General features: G+C 38.1%; 2 protein-coding genes across 3 annotated transcripts; one reads left to right on the top strand and one right to left on the bottom strand.

Moving 5' to 3' along the window:
• The first annotated feature begins 330 nt into the window (after nucleotides 1–330).
• Nucleotides 331–13,657, top strand: dph5 (diphthamide biosynthesis 5). Its single transcript, XM_076079086.1, has 7 exons — nucleotides 331–598; nucleotides 1,006–1,130; nucleotides 2,273–2,381; nucleotides 3,551–3,671; nucleotides 12,062–12,101; nucleotides 13,148–13,251; nucleotides 13,359–13,657. Exons 1-7 carry the CDS (start codon nucleotides 464–466, stop codon nucleotides 13,589–13,591), a joined length of 867 nt encoding a protein of 288 aa, XP_075935201.1. The 5' UTR covers nucleotides 331–463; the 3' UTR covers nucleotides 13,592–13,657.
• Nucleotides 13,643–25,622, bottom strand: slc30a7 (solute carrier family 30 member 7). 2 transcript variants are annotated; one of them, XM_076079084.1, is made up of 11 exons: nucleotides 25,465–25,622; nucleotides 25,113–25,214; nucleotides 24,265–24,378; nucleotides 24,005–24,092; nucleotides 23,762–23,891; nucleotides 23,441–23,614; nucleotides 23,241–23,288; nucleotides 22,232–22,367; nucleotides 14,726–14,816; nucleotides 14,318–14,467; nucleotides 13,643–14,069 (listed from the first exon to the last, which is right to left on the bottom strand). In XM_076079084.1, exons 1-11 carry the CDS (start codon nucleotides 25,542–25,544, stop codon nucleotides 14,022–14,024), a joined length of 1,161 nt encoding a protein of 386 aa, XP_075935199.1. In that variant the 5' UTR covers nucleotides 25,545–25,622; the 3' UTR covers nucleotides 13,643–14,021. The 2 variants fall into 2 exon arrangements, with proteins under 2 accessions (XP_075935199.1, XP_075935200.1); XM_076079085.1 differs by having other exon boundaries at nucleotides 24,265–24,373; nucleotides 25,465–25,481.

Here is a 25,622-nt window from a genome sequence, read left to right as displayed (position 1 = left end):
GATAGGATGGCCCTACCTAGAACATGTTCCACCAGCCGCCACTGATTAGAACCATAAATAGTCTCTTCAGGTCGGCTCATATCCTCACACATTCTAACCATCACTTATATTAGCATTATATTGTTAAATCATTATTAATAATCATTTGTGAGCCGAATTGAAGACAGCTTCAAAATGCACCAGAACACATGAAGAATACATGAAGAACACGTGGGTTCTCTTCTCTCAGAGATGTTCCACACGCGAGACTGTCTGGAGGTCTGGTGACGCGCAACAGAAGGTGTCGTAACGCAGCTGTAGCTGTCGTGAACGTAAACAGTTTACGGCATACCGTAATCCAGTCTGTGCAGTGAGACGACACGTGAAAGCAGAAACACACGTTGAACTCACCGGTTAAACGCTGGAATGAAGCGGTAGTTCGGCAGTGAGACACCGACTCTGAGCAGAGAGAGAAGCCGGCAGCATGTTGTACCTGATCGGCCTCGGGCTCGGAGACGCGACGGACATCACGGTGAAGGGTCTGCAGGCGGTGAGGAGCTGCTGCAGGGTTTACCTGGAGGTCTACACCTCGGTGCTCACGGTGGGGAAGGAGGCTCTGGTGAGTTCTTCTACATATTATACATGATCATATAATATATATTAATACTAACCCTGGAGGTCTACACCTCACGGGTATTATATATTCATATTCATAGGTTTATGTGTTTAAATAATATAATATATTATCTTTAGCTGTCCAATAGAAACACGATATAAAGAGTTCTGATTTTAAAGCAGCTGCTGTCACTTTAAATGTGTTTACAGTCTGTCATCACAGACAGAAAGACAGAGAGACAGCTGAGAGACAGACAGTCTGTCTGTCTGCTGATGTTCTTGTGTCATAAACTGATTCTGGTAGTTTTTGGTTTGTTGATGCTGATCTTCCATCTTTTATGCACAGCGAGCACAGCGAGCTAACCCTGATAGAAGTGTGAACATGAACACCAGAGGGTATTATGTCCTCAGGAGGAATATTATGGGAAGGAGCTGATCCTGGCCGACAGAGACCTGGTTGAACAGGGAGCGGATGAGATCCTGAAGGATGCTGATGTGACTGATGTGGCCTTCCTGGTGGTGGGCGACCCGTTCGGGTGAGTCATGTTGTCCACGTATCAGAACCGTAAGAGCTCCATCGCGTAGCAGCTGCAGCTCCATCGCGTAGCTGCAACAGATCCCACAGTGCTGAGGTCTGCTGAGTCAGCAGATCCACAGTTTGATGTGACCACAGAGCTTCTCAGAGCAGTTCGGCTTCCTTTCTGCACATTTCTCCCCAAAACCACCAGATTTCTCTCTGAGTTAATAACAGAGCAAAGCGTCTGCAGCTCGTGGTTTGTTCATGAGTCTTCTTCTTCTTCTTCTTCTTCACTAAAGACTCAAAATGTTCTTTTTTTAAATCAGTCTGGATTAAACTCTTCTCTGACCTCAGATTCTGTATGTTACTCTGTGATTTGTTGTTGATTAATCTAATTAGGGCCCGAGCTACCGACAACGTCGGGCCGCGAAGGCCCTATTGATATTGTACCCGTTTGGGTAAACGTACGCATGGTTGGAGGACTTGCAATGCATGAAAACTCACCAAATTTTGGGGAATTGTCAGGCCTGGTGAATATAGCCATCTGAAAAAGAATGCATCTTTCTGTGTTAAGAAATGGCTCTCTAGCGCCCCCTACAATTCGGACCGGCGACGCCCCTCGGTCAGTATGTCCGATTGACTTGAAATTTGACACACATGTCCACTTGAGCTAGAGCTACAAAAAAGCCAATCAGACCCCTAAGCTCCGCCTACTTAGATTTTCCGCCATATTGAATTTAGTGTAAAACACATTTCTGCAAACTCCTCCTACATGCTTAGTCCCATTACTACCAAATTTGCTGTGGATCATTACTGGATCTACGTCATCAAATGTTATCAAAAGCTTTTTGATATCTCTTTTCGTTTACAAGATATGTACCAATAAACTTATTAGGGGCGTGGCTTAATATCAATACATATAACTTCTCAACCGTTTGTCCTAAAATTACCAGATTTTCAGAATATGTGCACATTGCATCCTCTAACATACCCCCGACGCGCTGCAGATTGCGAGGGCCGTTCATCGCTGCTCGCAGCTTTAATTATTTTCAGAGTTGTGGAACACCAGAATATTTAAAATATATTTAAATACATATTTATATATTTATAAATATAACTTTATTTAAATTGCTCAGTAACACGTCTCATGCCGTCCTTTAGAGCCACCACCCACAGCGACCTGGTGCTGAGAGCAGTGCATGCTGGGATACCGTACAGAGTCATCCACAACGCCTCCGTCATGAACGCAGTGGGCTGCTGTGGGCTGCAGGTACTGAGCACCTCACTTGTACCCTGAACTCTGCCTCACAGGCATAAAGGAACCTTCTCACCATCAACCCTTGTTTTTGTTTCATCGAGCTTCCTTGAAATGATCAACGTTCACAAAATATTCTGATGCAACAATTTAAACAGAAATGTTTTTGCGTTTTCCAGATGAGTCGATCTGATTGACTATTTCTGTAAACCTTTAATTGTTTTACTAGTTTAACTAATAAAACACATTAAACGTGTTCTGCTTCTCAAATCTGACGAAATTATGATTTATTTTGTCATAAATAAAAATCAACTGAATATGTTTTATATTGAATAAACTAAATCAACTCTGGTTTATTTTCACATACACAGACTTTCTTTAGTGTCGAACTCCAGAAAGAAATGAATAGAATCAAATAAAAATATAATAAATAAGTAACGAATGTTTAAAAGAAACAGAAAACAGAAAAGAATCAGTTTCACAATAAATCTGAACACATCTTTAAAAAAAATGAATCGGTTGATAAAATATTTGATGATCAGATAATCTGTAAACATAAAATGAAGACTCATCAGGATTAGTTTGTTTTCTCATTAATGTGATGTGTTTATGTATTTATTCATTTATTCATCAACATAAAGGACAGAAACACTTTAAACATCGTGAAACAAAAGAAGTAAAAGTTCTTTAATAAAGGGTCAAACTTTAACATTTCACTTTTTGACTTCCTCACACTGCAAATATATCACTATTACAATACGTTGAATATTGTGTTAGAGATAAAGACTTAACAAGGGGGGGTGGGGCGGTGAACTCGAGGTCCTTTGTGATGTGGTTCCAGTGAGGTAGTCTGCCTGTGAGTCAGGACTGTGGGCCCAGCTGCTGCTGGAGCTCATTAACGTGCTCATCAATAACTGAGCTGTCAGAGCAGCCAATCAGAGAGCAGGACCCAGCTGTCCTTGCTCACTCATTAGCATTGGGAGGTTGTTAATATGCTAATGAGGGGCGGGTATGCAAATGAGCTCTCTGCTCCCTCCACTGGGAGTCAATCCCATGAGCCTCCCCACCCCATAATGTTTGCGTCACATGACAAGAACGAGTTTGATTATTGAACAGAAAATATTGATTGAAGAGGTTTAAACTGTGTGTGTGTGTGTGTGTCTCTGTGTGTGCGTGTGTGTCAGCTGTATAACTTTGGGGAGACGGTGTCGTTGGTGTTTTGGACAGAGACGTGGAGACCAGAGAGCTTCTACGACAAAATCTGTAAAAACAGAACAGCTGGACTTCACACACTCTGTCTGCTGGGTGAGACACACACACACACACACACTAAACATTTTGATCAATATCTGACGTCACAATATCGACCTGATAACTGTGGTTGTGGTGCGTTCAGGGACCAAATGTCCTCTAGTCTCATCCTGCTAGTTAAGGTGGACTTTAAGTATGGACTGGCTATATTAAGGTGGACCGCCGTGATTAGATGTCCTGAGCTCACTGAATCAGAACCTGGAGCAGCTGGACGCTGCGTTCAGGGGTCTGTTTATCCAGACCACCATCAATCAACCCCCCCCCCCCCCCCTTGCTGGTTTGTCTCAGCTGGTCCTTAATATTTATTCGAGGAAATAAAAGACCTTAAATACACAGACATTCATCTGTTACATTACATTACAGTCATTTAGCAGACGCTTTTATCCAAAGCAACTTACAATAAGTGTATTCAACATATTCAAGAGAACTACTAGTCACCAGAAGTCATAAGTGCATCTCCTTTAAACAAGCATCTAAGAGCATAAACCAGAGCAGACGTACAGAAACAAACTAGTATGAATACAGTAAGTGGTGAGTGGAAGGCTCAGGGTCGTACTTCTTGAAGAGGTGAGTCTTCAGCCTGATGAAAGATGGGCAGCGACTCTGCTGTCCTGACGTCAGTGGGGAGTTCATTCCACCACTGTGGGGCCAGGACAGGAAACAGCGCGACCGGGTCGATCGGCCGCAGGGACCTCTGAGCGACGGGGCAACCGATCGCCCCGAGGCAGCAGAGCGAAGTGGTCGGGCGGGGGTGTAGGGCTTGACCGTGGCCTGGAGATAGGAAGGAGCTGTTCCTTTCACTGCCCTGTAGGCTAGCACCAGAGTCTTAAACTGGATGCTCTTACAGGGAGCCAGTGTAGAGAACGGAGAAGGGAAGTTACGACAATAGTCAACAATAATTCATATATTACAATGTTTTGATTTTATTTATTTATTGGTTTATTTGATACGGGACAGAGCACATGAATAAAAACATTTCTGTAAATACGCCAGAGTTAAAGCCAAAAGGCTATTTTTCATCTGTAGTCTCAAGAGGCAGATGTTACAAAATCAGCCTAAAAACAGAAGATAAGATTAAAGTTTAAAGGTTATACAATATTGACGCTTTACAATGCGTGCACAAACAATGAACAAAGTGAGAATATTAATCTACGTACTATCATCACTCAGGAGACTCTTATACATTGTCAAGTATTAACAAGACAACACAGAGGCTCTCAAAGTCAACACACGCAAATCAAATGAGGGACGACTATGTTAAAATAGAAACATGGACTAAAGACAATATTATGATGCAGCTGTAAGACACTAAAAAACATCCACGTCAGAGGCACAAAACATAAAAGCATGCAGAGTGTGTGAAATACATAAATCAGTCAGACACAGCTAACAACAATAGGAGACATGCATGCAGGTAGATGAGGGTCGACCGTCAAATTCAACACAGACAGACGGGCGGCGACGGGCGACAACAGACAGACGGGTGGCAGCGGACAGACGGGTGGCAGCGGACAGACGGGTGGCAGCGGACAGACGGGTGACAGGGGACAGACGGGTGGCAACGGACAGACGGGTGGCAGCGGACAGACGGGTGGCAGCGGACAGACGGGTGGCAACGGACAGACGGGTGGCAGCGGACAGACGGGTGGCAGCGGACAGACGGGTGGCAGCGGACAGACGGGTGGCAGCGGACAGACGGGTGGCAGGGGACAGACGGGTGGCAACGGACAGACGGGTGGCAGCGGACAGACGGGTGGCAGCGGACAGACGGGTGGCAGCGGACAGACGGGTGACAGGGGACAGACGGGTGGCAGCGGACAGACGGGTGGCAGCGGACAGACGGGTGGCAACGGACAGACGGGTGGCAACGGACAGACGGGTGGCAGGGGACAGACGGGTGGCAGGGGACAGACGGGTGGCAACGGACAGACGGGTGACAGTAAGGTGCAGTTACATTCTAGTACTGACAGAGCTGGGTACTAACTAACCATCTATTTAATTGAGCTTTAAATAAACTGTAATGTAAATATGTATTCTACAGTAATACTTCATATAGTATAATGTAAATATGTATTCTACAGTAATACTTTGTATAGTATAATGTAAATATCTATTATACAGTAATACTTTATCTAGTATAATGTAAATATCTATTATACAGTAATACTTCGTGTAGTATAATGTAAATATGTATTCTACAGTAATACTTTATCTAGTATAATGTAAATATGTATTCTACAGTAATGCTTTGTATAGTATAATGTAAATATGTATTCTACAGTAATACTTTGTATAGTATAATGTAAATATCTATTATACAGTAATACTTGATCTAGTATAATGTAAATATCTATTATACAGTAATACTTTGTATAGTATAATGTAAATATGTATTCTACAGTAATACTTTATCTAGTATAATGTAAATATGTATTCTACAGTAATGCTTTGTATAGTATAATGTAAATATGTATTCTACAGTAATACTTTGTATAGTATAATGTAAATATGTATTCTACAGTAATACTTTATCTAGTATAATGTAAATATGTATTATACAGTAATACTTTGTCTAGTATAATGTAAATATGTATTATACAGTAATACTTTATCTAGTATAATGTAAATATGTATTATACAGTAATACTTTGTCTAGTATAATGTAAATATGTATTCTACAGTAATACTTTATCTAGTATAATGTAAATATGTATTCTACAGTAATACTTTATCTAGTATAATGTAAATATGTATTCTACAGTAATACTTTATCTAGTATAATGTAAATATGTATTATACAGTAATACTTTGTATAGTATAATGTAAATATGTATTCTACAGTAATACTTTATCTAGTATAATGTAAATATGTATTCTACAGTAATACTTTATCTAGTATAATGTAAATATGTATTCTACAGTAATACTTTGTATAGTATAATGTAAATATGTATTATACAGTAATACTTTATCTAATATAATGTAAATATGTATTATACAGTAATACTGTATCTAATATAATGTAAATATGTATTGTACAGTAATACTGTATCTAGTATAATGTAAATATCTATTATACAGTAATACTTCGTATAGTATAATGTAAATATGTATTCTACAGTAATACTTTGTATAGTATAATGTAAATATCTATTATACAGTAATACTTTATCTAGTATAATGTAAATATCTATTATACAGTAATACTTCGTATAGTATAATGTAAATATGTATTCTACAGTAATACTTTGTATAATATAATGTAAATATGTATTCTACAGTAATGCTTTGTATAATATAATGTAAATATGTATTCTACAGTAATACTTTATCTAGTATAATGTAAATATGTATTCTACAGTAATGCTTTGTATAGTATAATGTAAATATGTATTCTACAGTAATACTTTATCTAGTATAATGTAAATATGTATTCTACAGTAATGCTTTGTATAGTATAATGTAAATATGTATTCTACAGTAATACTTTGTATAGTATAATGTAAATATGTATTCTACAGTAATACTTTGTATAGTATAATGTAAATATGTATTCTACAGTAATACTTTATCTAGTATAATGTAAATATGTATTCTACAGTAATACTTTATCTAGTATAATGTAAATATGTATTCTACAGTAATACTTTGTATAGTATAATGTAAATATGTATTATACAGTAATACTGTATCTAATATAATGTAAATATGTATTATACAGTAATACTGTATCTAATATAATGTAAATATGTATTGTACAGTAATACTGTATCTAGTATAATGTAAATATGTATTCTACAGTAATACTGTATCTAGTATAATGTAAATATGTATTCTACAGTAATACTGTATCTAGTATAATGTAAATATGTATTCTACAGTAATACTTTAGTATAATGTAAATATGTATTCTACAGTAATACTTTATCTAGTATAATGTAAATATGTATTCTACAATGTAAATATGTATTCTACAATGTAAATATGTATTCTACAGTAATACTGTATCTAGTATAATGTAAATATGTATTCTACAGTAATACTTTAGTATAATGTAAATATGTATTCTACAGTAATACTTTGTCTAGTATAATGTAAATATGTATTCTACAGTAATACTTTGTCTAGTATAATGTAAATATGTATTATACAGTAATACTTTGTCTAGTATAATGTAAATATGTATTATACAGTAATACTTTATCTAGTATAATGTAAATATGTATTCTACAGTAATACTTTGTATAGTATAATGTAAATATGTATTATACAGTAATACTTTATCTAATATAATGTAAATATGTATTATACAGTAATACTGTATCTAATATAATGTAAATATGTATTGTACAGTAATACTGTATCTAGTATAATGTAAATATCTATTATACAGTAATACTTCGTATAGTATAATGTAAATATCTATTATACAGTAATACTTTATCTAGTATAATGTAAATATCTATTATACAGTAATACTTTATCTAGTATAATGTAAATATCTATTATACAGTAATACTTCGTATAGTATAATGTAAATATGTATTCTACAGTAATACTTTGTATAATATAATGTAAATATGTATTCTACAGTAATGCTTTGTATAATATAATGTAAATATGTATTCTACAGTAATACTTTATCTAGTATAATGTAAATATGTATTCTACAGTAATGCTTTGTATAGTATAATGTAAATATGTATTCTACAGTAATACTTTATCTAGTATAATGTAAATATGTATTCTACAGTAATACTTTATCTAGTATAATGTAAATATGTATTCTACAGTAATACTTTGTATAGTATAATGTAAATATGTATTCTACAGTAATACTTTGTATAGTATAATGTAAATATGTATTCTACAGTAATACTTTATCTAGTATAATGTAAATATGTATTCTACAGTAATACTTTATCTAGTATAATGTAAATATGTATTCTACAGTAATACTTTGTATAGTATAATGTAAATATGTATTATACAGTAATACTTTATCTAATATAATGTAAATATGTATTATACAGTAATACTGTATCTAATATAATGTAAATATGTATTGTACAGTAATACTGTATCTAGTATAATGTAAATATCTATTATACAGTAATACTTCGTATAGTATAATGTACATATGTATTCTACAGTAATACTTTGTATAGTATAATGTAAATATCTATTATACAGTAATACTTTATCTAGTATAATGTAAATATCTATTATACAGTAATACTTCGTATAGTATAATGTAAATATGTATTCTACAGTAATACTTTGTATAATATAATGTAAATATGTATTCTACAGTAATGCGTTGTATAATATAATGTAAATATGTATTCTACAGTAATACTTTATCTAGTATAATGTAAATATGTATTCTACAGTAATGCTTTGTATAGTATAATGTAAATATGTATTCTACAGTAATACTTTATCTAGTATAATGTAAATATGTATTCTACAGTAATGCTTTGTATAGTATAATGTAAATATGTATTCTACAGTAATACTTTATCTAGTATAATGTAAATATGTATTATACAGTAATACTTTGTCTAGTATAATGTAAATATGTATTCTACAGTAATACTTTGTCTAGTATAATGTAAATATGTATTCTACAGTAATACTTTGTATAGTATAATGTAAATATGTATTCTACAGTAATACTTTGTATAGTATAATGTAAATATGTATTCTACAGTAATACTTTATCTAGTATAATGTAAATATGTATTCTACAGTAATACTTTATCTGGTATAATGTAAATATGTATTCTACAGTAATACTTTGTATAGTATAATGTAAATATGTATTATACAGTAATACTGTATCTAATATAATGTAAATATGTATTATACAGTAATACTGTATCTAATATAATGTAAATATGTATTGTACAGTAATACTGTATCTAGTATAATGTAAATATGTATTCTACAGTAATACTGTATCTAGTATAATGTAAATATGTATTCTACAGTAATACTGTATCTAGTATAATGTAAATATGTATTCTACAGTAATACTTTAGTATAATGTAAATATGTATTCTACAGTAATACTTTATCTAGTATAATGTAAATATGTATTCTACAATGTAAATATGTATTCTACAATGTAAATATGTATTCTACAGTAATACTGTATCTAGTATAATGTAAATATGTATTCTACAGTAATACTTTAGTATAATGTAAATATGTATTCTACAGTAATACTTTATCTAGTATAATGTAAATATGTATTCTACAATGTAAATATGTATTCTACAATGTAAATATGTATTCTACAATGTAAATATGTATTATACAGTAATACTTTGTATAGTATAATGTAAATATGTATTCTACAGTAATACTTTGTCTAGTATAATGTAAATATGTATTCTACAGTAATACTTTGTCTAGTATAATGTAAATATGTATTCTACAGTAATACTTTGTCTAGTATAATGTAAATATGTATTATACAGTAATACTTTGTCTAGTATAATGTAAATATGTATTATACAGTAATACTTTGTATAGTATAATGTAAATATGTATTATACAGTAATACTTTATCTAATATAATGTAAATATGTATTATACAGTAATACTGTATCTAATATAATGTAAATATGTATTGTACAGTAATACTGTATCTAGTATAATGTAAATATCTATTATACAGTAATACTTCGTATAGTATAATGTAAATATGTATTCTACAGTAATACTTTGTATAGTATAATGTAAATATCTATTATACAGTAATACTTTATCTAGTATAATGTAAATATCTATTATACAGTAATACTTCGTATAGTATAATGTAAATATGTATTCTACAGTAATACTTTGTATAATATAATGTAAATATGTATTCTACAGTAATGCTTTGTATAATATAATGTAAATATGTATTCTACAGTAATACTTTATCTAGTATAATGTAAATATGTATTCTACAGTAATACTTTATCTAGTATAATATAAATATGTATTCTACAGTAATGCTTTGTATAGTATAATGTAAATATGTATTCTACAGTAATACTTTATCTAGTATAATGTAAATATGTATTATACAGTTATACTTTGTCTAGTATAATGTAAATATGTATTCTACAGTAATACTTTGTCTAGTATAATGTAAATATGTATTCTACAGTAATACTTTGTCTAGTATAATGTAAATATGTATTCTACAGTAATACTTTGTATAGTATAATGTAAATATGTATTCTACAGTAATACTTTATCTAGTATAATGTAAATATGTATTCTACAGTAATACTTTATCTAGTATAATGTAAATATGTATTCTACAGTAATACTTTATCTAGTATAATGTAAATATGTATTCTACAGTAATACTGTATCTAGTATAATGTAAATATGTATTCTACAGTAATACTGTATCTAATATAATGTAAATATGTATTCTACAGTAATACTGTATCTAATATAATGTAAATATGTATTATACAGTAATACTGTATCTAATATAATGTAAATATGTATTGTACAGTAATACTTTAGTATAATGTAAATATGTATTCTACAGTAATACTTTATCTAGTATAATGTAAATATGTATTCTACAATGTAAATATGTATTCTACAATGTAAATATGTATTCTACAGTAATACTGTATCTAGTATAATGTAAATATGCATTCTACAGTAATACTTTAGTATAATGTAAATATGTATTCTACAATGTAAATATGTATTCTACAATGTAAATATGTATTCTACAATGTAAATATGTATTCTACAGTAATACTTTGTATAGTATAATGTAAATATGTATTCTACAGTAATACTTTGTCTAGTATAATGTAAATATGTATTATACAGTAATACTTTGTCTAGTATAATGTAAATATGTATTATACAGTAATACTTTGTCTAGTATAATGTAAATATGTATTATACAGTAATACTTTGTCTAGTATAATGTAAATATGTATTATACAGTAATACTTTGTCTAGTATAATGTAAATATGTATTCTACAGTAATACTTTGTCTAGTATAATGTAAATATGTATTCTACAGTAATACTTTGTCTAGTATAATGTAAATATGTATTCTACAGTAATACTTTGTCTAGTATAATGTAAATATGTATTCTACAGTAATACTTTGTCTAGTATAATGTAAATATGTATTCTACAGTAATACTTTGTCTAGTATAATGTAAATATGTATTCTACAGTAATACTTTGTCTAGTATAATGTAAATATGTATTATACAGTAATACTTTATCTAGTATAATGTAAATATGTATTATACAGTAATACTTTATCTAGTATAATGTAAATATGTATCAACTTCTTTCTTTCATTGAAATGTGAGAATAAAGTTTTGTTTTTTTCTTCCAGATATTAAAGTCAAAGAGCAGAGCATCGAGAACATGATGAGGTAAGAACCAGAACCTGGTCCTGGTCTGGGTTTATTGATGTCTTTAGCAGCTCATGTCATAGTAATATTTAGAGCAGAGGTCTTCAACAGGGGGTCCGCGAAATATTTGGTTGATTAGTCAATTCAAATTTTTTTTTTCTCTAAACATGAATCTGTCCATTTTAGTAGTTCAGTATTGTATGCAAGATAACAGGTATCTTTATGCATGGCAGTGGCACTAATAGGCCATTGCTCATTTTAGTTTCCACATTTATGTTTAAAATGAAAACATCAGTGAGAATAGCTTGTATGCATGATTATCATGCAATTGACAGACTATGTTGATATTGGCATTGGTAATGATGGCATCCATCCTTCTGTTCACGTCAACCACACGAAGGAAAAATGTGTATATATTATATACATATAATATATGTATATAATATATATGTATATAGACCCCCACCAGTCTGGATCTATAGCAGCGTATCTAGTGGCTGGTCCATGGCAAACCTGAAATAGCCCCAACTATAAACCTGCGCCAGCCCCAACTATAAACCTGAACCAGCCCCAACTATAAACCTGAACCAGCCCCAACTATAAACCTGAGCCAGCCCCAACTATAAACCTGAGCCAGCCCCAACTATAAACCTGAACCAGCCCCAACTATAAACCTGAGCCAGCCCCAACTATAAACCTGAGCCAGCCCCAACTATAAACCTGAGCCAGCCCCAACTATAAACCTGAGCCAGCCCCAACTATAAACCTGCGCCAGCCCCAACTATAAACCTGCGCCAGCCCCAACTATAAACCTGAGCCAGCCCCAACTATAAACCTGAGCCAGCCCCAACTATAAACCTGAGCCAGCCCCAACTATAAACCTGAGCCAGCCCCAACTATAAACCTGAGCCAGCCCCAACTATAAACCTGAGCCAGCCCCAACTATAAACCTGAGCCAGCCCCAACTATAAACCTGAGCCAGCCCCAACTATAAACCTGAACCAGCCCCAACTATAAACTTGAACCCTGTAAAAAAGGTTGTTTGTCATGAGGTTGATTGATTTCAGAGGGAAGAAGATCTACGAGCCTCCTCGCTTCATGACGGTCAATCAGGCTGCAGACCAGCTGATCCAGATCATCCAGAGGAGGAGGGAGGAGGGGGAGGAGCTGGGTGAGCCCTCTTCTGATTGGCCGAACAGATCACACACACAACTGATGTTATTTAACTCACTGATGCTAACTGTTAGCATGCTAACAGGATTACCGTGTCCCCTCCAGGTATGACGGAGGACACAGTGTGTGTGGGCGTCGCCCGGCTCGGCGCTGACGACCAGTCGATCCGCGCGGCAACGCTGAGTCAGCTGATGTCATGTGACCTCGGGGCTCCGCTCCATTCGCTGGTCGTCACTGGGCGGCTCCACCCACTGGAGGTGGACATGCTGCGAGTGAACGCAGAACCAAACGCACTGCAACACCTTCAGCAGGTGGACGCCTCTACCTGCTGCTCATAACTGATGATCAATGAGTGTGTGTGTGTGATGTCATCAATAAACATGGAGATGTTCAGAGAAACAGAAGTATTTATTACAGTTGAAAAAAAGAGTGAAACCGGTCACATGTTGGCACGTTAAAAAACAGAGTGACATCAGAGTCTGGTCCCAGCAGAGATGAGAGGGGGGGGGGGGGTCTGATTCATGATGAAGGCACTTACCCAGAATGCTTTGCTCCAGTCTACAAAGTGCAGCGGGGGGGGGGGTCGTCACCCTGCCCGTCAACACAGACGATAACTTTTCAAAAAGTGTGTGGGGGGTGGGGGGGGGGGGGTCCAGTCCTCACTGCCCCCCCGCTGGTCTGTGTCCTGCTGTGACTCTGGGGGGGTCAGAGGTCACCTGCAGCAGACTGAATTTGATTGGTCCCAGCTGTTCAAAGGGGGAGGAGCTTCTACATGTCGGCTGTGTCGATCTGAACGTAGAGCTGTCGAACTCCAGCCTGAAGAGAGAGACAGTTAGTACAAGTACTACACAGTACAACACAGTACACGTAGTACAACACAGAGACAGCTAGTCCAATACAAGTACTACAATGTAGTGCGTTCAGGTACCCGTGTGAAGACGTGCTATGGTGCGTTCAGGTACCCGTGTGAAGACGCGCTATGGTGCGTTCAGGTACCCGTGTGAAGACGCGCTATGGTGCGTTCAGGTACTCGTGTGAAGACGTGCTATGGTGCGGTCAGGTACCTGTGTGAAGACGTGGTGGGTCTGGCTGAGGATCCAGCGGCGGTCGGCGTCGGGGGCCACCAGCAGCTTTAACGTTCCGATGTAAACGTCCGTACACAGAGTCCAGAAGTGAGGGTCCTGCAGGTTGTAGACTCCCTGCAGCTGCTGCACCTGAACACAACACAATACACCAAGAATTAGACTGGTCCCTGACGATGACATCACCATCTATTGATCGGTGCTCTGATGAGATTTGATCGATTTGCCGACACACAGATCAAAAAAACAAGTGATATTTTTAAATGTTCTTATCAACATTAACGTTAACATCAAGTTCAATGATGATTATTATTATAAGTCTAGATCAGGACCAGCCAATCGGAGGCAGAGGACGGCGGGTCTTATGGTGTGGGCGGGGCCTGTACTCACCCTCTGGTAACACTCGGGCAGCACGTGGTCCAGTGAAGGAGGCGTTCGCTGCATCAGGATCCCGATGGACTCTCTGAGTAACGGCACCACGCTGAGGATAAGAGGTCCAGAGAGACGGACTGAGCATGTGTGGAGACTATATACACGTACACACACACATCTAAATATATATACACACACACACATCTAAAACTGAACATACTTCAGTACTTACTACTGTCACTACTACTATTATACATATAAATATACATATATATGTATACATATATATTAGTGCTGGGCAACAATTACAATGTTTAATTGCGATTAATGTCATTGTTATGCGCAAGATTCAATAATGAATTCAAAAGTAGTGTATTGTGCACTTTTATTTTGAAAGTACTGCTATATGAACAAAGGTCAATAACATTTGGTTTGTAAACACATCAGGTTCTTGTTAGCAGCAGTATTCCCTTTACACAGCAGCAGTTATATTTCTTCAATATTATATTTATTTTATGAAATCAACAAGAGCAACAAAAGCAATATGTGTTGAAATAATACTCCATGAATAATTGAAGCCTCTCTAATTGAATGAAACTCTTCCCCAGATTGGACTTAGTACGTGTTGTTGAAGTCCAGACATCATGAAAGGAAACACTAGTCCGGTTCATATCAGTCCGGAGGAGCTCCGTGGATCTCATGGAGCTGTGTTCACCGTGTCTATAGACACGTCTCTGTTCACTACAGCTGTATCAACCTATAGACATGTCTCTGTTCACTACAGCTGTATCAACCTATAGACATGTCTCTGTTCACTACAGCTGTATCAACCTATAGACATGTCTCTGTTCACTACAGCTGTATCAACCTACAGACATGTCTCTGTTCACTACAGCTGTATCAACCTATAGACACGTCTCTGTTCACTACAGCTGTATCAACCTATAGACACATGTCTCTGTTCACTACAGCTGTATCAACCTATAGACACGTCTCTGTTCACTACAGCTGTATCAACCTATAGACATGTCTCTGTTCACTACAGCTGTATCAACCTACAGACACATGTCTCTGTTCACTACAGCTGTATCAACCTACAGACACATGTCTCTGTTCACTACAGCTGTATCAACCTATAGACACGTCTCTGTTCACTACAGCTGTATCAACCTATAGACACGTCTCTGTTCACTACAGCTGTATCAACCTATAGACACACGTCTCTGTTCACTACAGCTGTATCAACCTATAGACACATGTCTCTGTTCACTACAGCTGTATCAACCTACAGACACATGTCTCTGTTCACTACAGCTGTATCAACCTATAGACACATGTCTCTGTTCACTACAGCTGTATCAACCTATAGACACATGTCTCTGTTCACTACAGCTGTATCAACCTACAGACACATGTCTCTGTTCACTACAGCTGTATCAACCTATAGACACATGTCTCTGTTCACTACAGCTGTATCAACCTATAGACACATGTCTCTGTTCACTACAGCTGTATCAACCTATAGACACATGTCTCTGTTCACTACAGCTGTATCAACCTACAGACACACGTCTCTGTTCACTACAGCTGTATCAACCTAGACACATGTCTCTGTTCACTACAGCTGTATCAACCTATAGACATGTCTCTGTTCACTACAGCTGTATCAACCTACAGACACATGTCTCTGTTCACTACAGCTGTATCAACCTATAGACACGTCTCTGTTCACTACAGCTGTATCAACCTACAGACACATGTCTCTGTTCACTACAGCTGTATCAACCTATAGACACGTCTCTGTTCACTACAGCTGTATCAACCTATAGACACACGTCTCTGTTCACTACAGCTGTATCAACCTATAGACACATGTCTCTGTTCACTACAGCTGTATCAACCTATAGACACACGTCTGTTCACTACAGCTGTATCAACCTATAGACACATGTCTCTGTTCACTACAGCTGTATCAACCTATAGACACATGTCTCTGTTCACTACAGCTGTATCAACCTATAGACACATGTCTCTGTTCACTACAGCTGTATCAACCTACAGACACATGTCTCTGTTCACTACAGCTGTATCAACCTATAGACACATGTCTCTGTTCACTACAGCTGTATCAACCTATAGACCCATGTCTCTGTTCACTACAGCTGTATCAACCTATAGACACACGTCTCTGTTCACTACAGCTGTATCAACCTATAGACACACGTCTCTGTTCACTACAGCTGTATCAACCTATAGACACATGTCTCTGTTCACTACAGCTGTATCAACCTATAGACACACGTCTGTTCACTACAGCTGTATCAACCTATAGACACATGTCTCTGTTCACTACAGCTGTATCAACCTATAGACACATGTCTCTGTTCACTACAGCTGTATCAACCTATAGACCCATGTCTCTGTTCACTACAGCTGTATCAACCTATAGACACACGTCTCTGTTCACTACAGCTGTATCAACACTAAACAAACTCATTTAACGGCAATAAACCGACAGAAAGGGGATTCTGAAATATCTACGTAATGATGCGGATTAAAAAGTCTGAATTCATGTTCTGTTAGTTTTCTCCTCAAGACGACAAGAAAATAACATTTAGAATGTTTGTTTTCTCAAAGGAGTCTGGATCGATCGGTGCTATGCTAAGCTAACATTGTAGCAGCTCCATCACCACTCAACATAACGTCACACAGGCGTAAATACGGCGTCTATTCATTGTTTGTACCGTCTGGTTTACACACATGTACACACATAGTCCGGTCTCCACTACCAGGAGGTATCGTGGAGCTCTGGTGAACACAGACGGATACAGGATGTCTTTCCTGATTCAACGTCAGGACGTCAGTGATGACAGGAGGAGCATCTCACCACTGATAGGCTATCGCGCTGCAGCGCCCGCCCCAAATGCTCTCATTGGTTGAGACGCGTGATGACGCCCTTCCCAAGCCAATCCTGATCAACATCCCGCCCCTCCTGTGAGCCATGCTCTGTGTCTGTGTGTTCAGAGCCAGAGAGCAACGGACTTTCAGAGTAATAAAAAAAATTTAAAACTGCGTTAACGCGCGATAAAGTCATTGTCAATTATATTGTTGTTGATTGTTGTTAAATGTTATGCACATCCCGTCATGTCAAATTCCTTGTATGTTCAACATACCATGGCAATAAACGGTTCTGATTCTGATTAACCCAGTGGTGGTCCGTCAGGGCCTTCTCTGCTGGCCTAAACACAATCACAAAGTTATATCTATTTTATAATCTTTCTTAAATACACTCCATGTATTATAATTTATATAAATATTTTCCCCATTATCTTATGTTCTCATTGCACAGCTACTGTCTTCCTCAGTTGCTCTGCTTCCAGTGCAGCTTGTTTTAAGTAGAGCTTTTATCCAATCAGATCTCACCTCTGTGTCTCTAGGTAAGAAGAGAGGCCTGAGGCCTGCAGACTCACAAGTGCATCCATGTGCACTTTAAGTGAATGGGGATGATATTGTTGATTGTCATAGTGTTCAACCAATCAGATCTTTAGTTTGACATGTTGGGCGTATTCTTTGACGTGTCAGAGCTGCTAGCTGGACTACAACTACGTCAGCATTACGTGCAGCTCAGTTTTCATGTGCAGCTCTGCAGTGAGGTGCAGCGTGCGCTGTGATTGGTCAGTGGGCGAGCACGTGACTATCGTGCAACTTAACTTAACATCAGAGCTTAGTCGGAGTAGTGAGAGTTCAAATTAGAAAACGGCTTCTTATCTCCAGATAAGAAGCTTCATAACAAAGACACAGAACTTTAGAACAGATAGCTTTAAACCATTATGGACCAGCTGGACTGATCTCAAAGGTTTATCAGACTATCATAGCTGCAGCAAAAGAATCCTCAGATGACAGAAGGCTAGCATGGTGTTCAGACCTACATGAAGAAATCACTGTCGAAGAGTGGCAGGACATATGTCTACAGAGTCAAGTCCACACAATAAACTCAAGGTTCAAGCTTCTCCAGTATAAATGGGTGATGAGAACATACATTACTCCAGAGTTACTGCATCACATGTACCCCAATACACCAGATGCTTGTGTTAGATGTGGTATACATAGAGGTAGCTTGTCTCATTGCCTTTGGGAATGCACCCTCATTCAAGATGTCTGGAAAGAGATTATTACAATTGTATCCATTTGTATCAACGAACAACTTCCATTATGTCCAAAACTCTGTCTTTTTGTGTGTTTCCCAGTAAACTGAACACTTAACAATAGCAGAAAGAAGATGGTCACATCTTGTCTTCTTGAAGCCAAACATAAAATTGCAATGGCTTGGAAATCTGTTCACAGGCCGAGCAAACGAGATTGGATAGAAGGACTGATACAGTGCCTCGCCCTAGAGAAACTTACATATGCAGTTAAAGGGAAATATAACATCTTTGCAAAGATTTGGGCTCATTCATGGAGTTTCTGGGGGGGGGGGGGGATCTTGTTGTAACCCTGTAGTCCAGTAGTCCCCAACCACCTGGCCGCGGACCGGTGGTTGGGGACTACTGGACTACTCTGCTGTAGTCTACCGCTTCCCCTTTTTTTGTTTCCCTTCCCCGTTTTCTTTTCCTTCTTCTCTCACTGGTCTCATTAGGGGATGTGGGAGCATTGTGTTTGTGGGGTATAACATGCATCTATCTGTGCATGTACATATCTGTCACCCTCTACTGTTGTTTTTATGCTTTGTTTCTGCTGAGAAACAGTCAGTAACGCCCAACAACACATGCCATTAATATCTTTACTTTAAACATCTTCAGGTGCCCATGTGTCCCTTCTGATGTGCCTTGTTCTGTCTTGTCTTTGTGTTTTGTGGAAAAGACAATAAAATATATTTGTCAAAAAAAAAGAAAAAAAGAGTTCCAATTGAAAGATATGAAGAAGTTATGACATGTTTAGCATTTTGCTTGGTGTAGATTATTATTATTTTACCTGCTTTGTATTTTTAACACTCAATGGCTGAAGGAGGAGAAACAGATTTGTGAGTTGGGATTTAACCGGATTAAACTCTTAGTCAACAAAGAAAGGAGGATGGAGTTTGTCTTTAAGTCAACTGTGTTTGTCTTTACATCTAATATGTGAATGGCCCTCCAGTGTGCAGCAGAATGCGTGTTGCTGCAGCTCTGCTGGATTGATTTGTTGCTCTGTTGTCATATGAATATATGTGACTGGTTCTTGTGAGTTTGTTCTTGTCATTGTGTTAATTATATAGATTTGGACTATATGCATTGTCTGTTAATTACGAAGCATACCGTCATGCGCGGAGTTATTGTTTGTTAAGCTAGTTAGTCTAGCCTCCTAGAAGTGCGGGGCCTCAGCGGTTCTTTGTTCCGGTTCAGAGGTCACAGCCTGTTGTCTCATACGTGAGCACAGAAAACATTATATTTCCTAGCTATACACCGTAGCGCCATCATGAGGTTATTAGGAGGTGTTTCAGCTGCAGGACAGCAATGAAGGGCCAGGTATGAAATGCACGGCCCGCCACTGATATTATCGCGTTAACGCAGTTTTAAAAAAATCATTATTAAGCGGACATTTTTAACACAAGAACCGGCAGCGAGCGGTGAACAGCTGTGTGTGTGTGTGTGTGTATCGTCTCTTCCTGCTGCTGAGATGCTTTATAACAAATACCACACATATTACGGTAATCAGCGTTGCATATGTGTCTGACCACAACACCAAAAAAAGCAAAAAATAAATGATTCATTTATTATTATTTAAATGATTGTTTTAGAGTTTTTAAAGTGTTTTGTTTGTAATATGTATAATAAGCATCATTTAGTATCACTACTGAGAATTTAACAAACATAAAAACATGACGTAGATAGGTTTGCAGTTTTCAAGAAGTATATTTAAATATCATCTCTTACACACACGAAGATAAAGTTGTGAACACCGGCTGAATATCTATGATCAGAATCATTATAACTGTGTTATAACTGCTGCTGTGTAAAGGGAATACTGCTGCTAACAACAACCTGATGTGTTTAAAGTGTTTACAAACCAAATGTTATTGACCTGTTGTTCATGTAGCAGCACTTTCAAGATAAAAGTGCACAATACACTACTTTGAATTCATTATTGAATTACTAGAGTACAGAGACCAACTTCTACTTTCTCAGAACTGAACACGAGTACTGTAGAACTAGAAGTAGTACTACTACTAGTGCAGAGTAATACTACTACTGTACTAGTAGCATTACTAGTACTACAGTACAGAGTGACCAACAGTTACTTTTGAGACTTGAACTTGTAGAATGTGCAGATTTTCTGCAGTAGTCTCTGCGGTGCTGTGATTCCTGCGGTCAGTGAAGGCCTCTCAGCTGACCACAGATCAGCCCTGATGACTGTTTAAATCCCTTCCAGCCGATCAAACACCGGCACACATCAGGACGCTGGACTCCGTTCCTGTGGTCTGGACCGTCAGAGCTCATTAACTACTAATCACACATTCTTTACATTAGTGGAAAACCAGGACCCAGAGAACACGTCAGGTTCCAGATGGATCTCCTTCCTTCTAGAGACAGAGTTTCTGTTCTGAGCTGAGAACAGAGAATGTTTACAAACGTTCCCTCAGTGGTGCATTCAAGGAAGCTGGGTCGTCTTAAATGGGTTTTAACGTAAGAAATGACCAAAGTCACATAATCAGTGGTCATTAAAGAGGTTCTAAACGTTCCTCAGGAGGTTACAATAATTCCAAACGGGTTCTTTAAGAGGTTATAGTCTCAACTGAGGAGGAGATTCTTTAAGATGTTCATATAGTATTTGAATGTCTTTTATGAAGTTCTCTTGGTCATTGAGGAGGTTCTAGATATATTTTGAGGGGTTCTAGTGGTCATTGAGGAGGTTCTAGATATATTTCGAGGGGTTCTAGTGGTCATTGAGGAGGTTCTAGATCTATTTTGAGGGGTTCTAGTGGTCATTGAGGAGGTTCTAGATCTATTTTGAGGGGTTCTAGTAGTCATTGAGGAGGTTCTAGATATATTTTGAGGGGTTCTAGTAGTCATTGAGGAGGTTCTAGATCTATTTTAAGGGGTTCTAGTGGTCACTAAATATGAATCAATAAGTTGTCCTCTTTAAACTGAGTCACTGAACACTTTCATATAGTAATTATAATAACAGGAGATGAATGTCTGAAGGTGTTTACATATTTTCATCTCTCACAGTATAAATATAGAATATATCTTAACTTCTTTATTATTTTATGTGTTAGATTCTTGCAGGTTTTTCTTTCACGCATATAGAGTGACTTCACTAAGCTAAAGGAGGACTAGTGAGGACGCTTAGTCGTCTCCTTTACACTCTAAGATTCACCAGAGGGGCGTTCACTGACCTGTATATATATCAGAGAAATAAACGCTGCTGTTGAACACACTGACGTCAACAGGAAGTGTAAAAATGCTGAGTCATGTCTTGTTTCAGGACTCGTGCAGCATAGTGAACGTTATCATTGTGTCATGAACTAAGACTCAGCTGTGAGGTCACCTGACTCCGATGAGGAGGGCGATCAGCATGGAGCAGATCGGGTCGGCGATCATCAGGTCGTATTTCTGCATCAGAAGAGCCGAGATGATCACACCAACACTTCCAAGAGTGTCAGCGATGATGTGCAGCAGGACGCCTGCAACACACACACATTTAGATTATATACACAGGTTCATAGTTAGGGCCGGCTCAGGTTCATAGTTAGGGCCGGCTCAGGTTTATAGTTAGGGCCGGCTCAGGTTTATAGTTAGGGCCGGCTCAGGTTTATAGTTAGGGCCGGCTCAGGTTTATAGTTAGGGCCGGCTCAGGTTTATAGTTAGGGCCGGCTCAGGTTTATAGTTAGGGCTGGCTCAGGTTTGGGTTAGGGTTTTTATTAGTGCCACTAGTACAATTACTAAGCTCATATGTATGATTCATATATATTGACTTTGTTATCAGAGGATGTTGTACAGATTGTAAAGCCTTTTCAGACAAATCTGTGATTTGTGTTATTGAGTTGTACAAATAAAGTTGAATTGATTGAAATTATTTTTATGTTTTTTATGTGACCTTAAGACAAACTGTCAACTTTTCATTGTTTAAACTTCATGACAGTCATTTTTCAGATACTTCAGTGAGTGCTTTATTGTAAAAAAGCTAAATATGTAGATCCATGGTTCTCATGTGTCGCTCTGCTGCTGGTTGTGTGGTGGCGCCCCCCAGTGGTCAATGCTGCTCACAACAGCTGCTAATGTTTCAGCTTCTCAGCTGTGATTATAGATTATTGGAACATCATATTTGTGTTCGTGATGATGAGGAAATATTATATATTTAGTGTTCATCACGTCACAAACTCTTAAGTCTCATTGTTGTGGACACGAGTACATATGAATATGTGTTTTATATATTTGTCATGTTACAAAGTGACCGAACCGTCTGACTGACGTTCTTTATCTCGTCCTGCTAGAACATAAAGTCATGGATCCTTAAATGAGTTCCTGGTTGTTAATGTGATGTGATCAGCTCTCACCCTGAAGGATCTGTTTACTGGATCCTTTACCCGGCGTGTGAAGCTCGTCTGCAACAACAAACACAGCAGAGAAGAAACACTTTGAATCAAACAGGATTCACTTCAAGGAAAATATTGATGATGAGACGAAGACAAAAGAACATTGTGACACGAGTCCGTTCTGTCTTTTCTACCAGAGAACACATGTTTCAGACTCTCACCGTGACGGTGTGGCTCATCATGGCCGTGTCCTCCATGACTGTGTCCGTGTCCACCGTGTCCTTCATGTCCTCCATGTCCTCCATGTTCATCATGACTGTGTCCGTGTCCTCCATGTTTGTTCTGGTGGTCGTGATTCACACTGCCGTTAAACAGAGAATGGCTGTGACCGTGACCTGAGAGACAGACCGGTTAGAGACATGAGGTTCTAGTGAAGAGCCGAGGGGTTCTAGTGAAGAGCAGAGAGGTTATACATGACTGCAGTGCGGTTTCACAGAGCTCGGTTCTACTCAGTGATGTTCTGGAGGTTCTCCAGGTATTACCTTCCTCTCCATGTGAATGTCCGTGGCCTCCATGATGGAAAACAAAGATCCCGACCAGGTTGACCAGCAGACCGGCGACCGAGACAGGAAGCAGCCGGTCGTGATGAACGTCAGGAGGCTCCAGAGCTCTCTGACAGACAGGTACAGACAGACAGCTTCATATCGGAGACAGCAGCTCTGTGTGTGTGTGTGTGTGTGTGTGTGTGTGTGTGTGTGTGTGTGTGTGTGTGTGTGTGTGTGTACCTCGACTCCTTCAGAGAAGATGAAGAAGGCTGTAAAGATGAGGAAGAGTCCGTTTACGAACCCGGCCAGAACTTCTGCTCTGACATAACTGAAACACACAGGGACTCGTCAGACCTGACTAACAGAGCACTGAGCGATCATCACAGTCAGACCTGACTAAAAGAGCACTGAGCGATCATCACAGTCAGACCTGACTAACGGAGCACTGAGCAATCATCACAGTCAGACCTGACTAACAGAGCACTGAGTCATGATCTCACCCGTAGGAGAAGCTGTCGTTGGATCTCCACCTGGAGATGACGGAGGCTGCCAGACCTGCCAGCAGAGCGGTGCAGTCAAAGAACATGTGGAAGGAGTCTGAGATCAAACCTAAACTGAAGAGGAAACACACATCAAATACGAAGGCTGCTCCATCACTCGTCATCACAAAATAGTGTGATAATGGTCTCTATGAAGGCAGATTAAGACACTTAAACATCACCTCATTGTAAACACTGAGAAAAGAAGAAAGGACTTCTGATCCAAGACACACACGCACACACGTATATATATATTTATGTTTTACATTTAAACTTTAAGTGCCTCAGCTCAGCCTGTCACCATGGTAACTGTACACATCAAAGATGGCGACCGCTGAAGAGAACGAAACAAGTTTCACTGAAACTAACCAAAGATCTAAATATATATTAGTGCTGCTGATCGGTTATTAATTAACATATCAGGCCTCCTCACACTCACACACACACACACTCACACACACATTCACTCACAGAGGCACACTCACACACACACACTCACTCACAGAGACACACTCACACACACTCACTCACTCACAGAGAGAGACACACACACACACACTCACTCACTCACTCACTCACACACTCACTCACTCACACACTCACACACTCACACACACACACACACTCACTCACACACACACACACACTCACACTCACTCACACACACTCACTCTCACACACTCTCACTCTCACACACACACACACACACACACACACACACACACACACACACACACACTAAGACATACGTGGCACATCCTGAGCTGAACAAACACACCGATGCAAACATGCTAACCGTGTTAGCTCACCTGTTGCTCCAGATTCCGTACGAGAGCTCCACGAAGGCGAAGGACAGGTTGAGACAGAGGAAGAAGAACAGATTCCGGGACGTTTTGTCTGCGAGGATCGACCTGGAGACACGAGACGAGCTCCATCACACAGAGACCCGAGACTAACCCGGGACAGACCCGGGACAGACCAGAGACTAACCCGGGTTACCCGCTGCTGACGGTCACAAACACACACAGTAACAACTGACAGACATATATTATAAATACGTTATGTATATTCATAAAGACTCAGGCTAGCCGGTTAGCATCAAGGTATAGCAGCTCAGAGTCAGCTGTTAGCTCTGTCAGCACCATCGACATGTGTGTTTACCTGAACCATCCTGAGAGCTTCAGCAGCAGGTTGAACTTGGCGGGTTTGTACTCGTCGTCTTTAACAGATAAAGGTAGCATCTTCTCACCTTTAACAGACACACACTCACGGGACACTTAGCCGCGGGATGCTAGCTGACAACTTCCGCTCTGCTCGGA

This window comes from Anarhichas minor, unplaced genomic scaffold (genome assembly GCF_050575085.1).
Source record: "Anarhichas minor isolate MPS153535 unplaced genomic scaffold, ASM5057508v1 ptg000070l, whole genome shotgun sequence".
NCBI lineage: Eukaryota > Metazoa > Chordata > Actinopteri > Perciformes > Anarhichadidae > Anarhichas > Anarhichas minor.
This window is presented reverse-complemented; position numbering and strand designations above follow the sequence as displayed.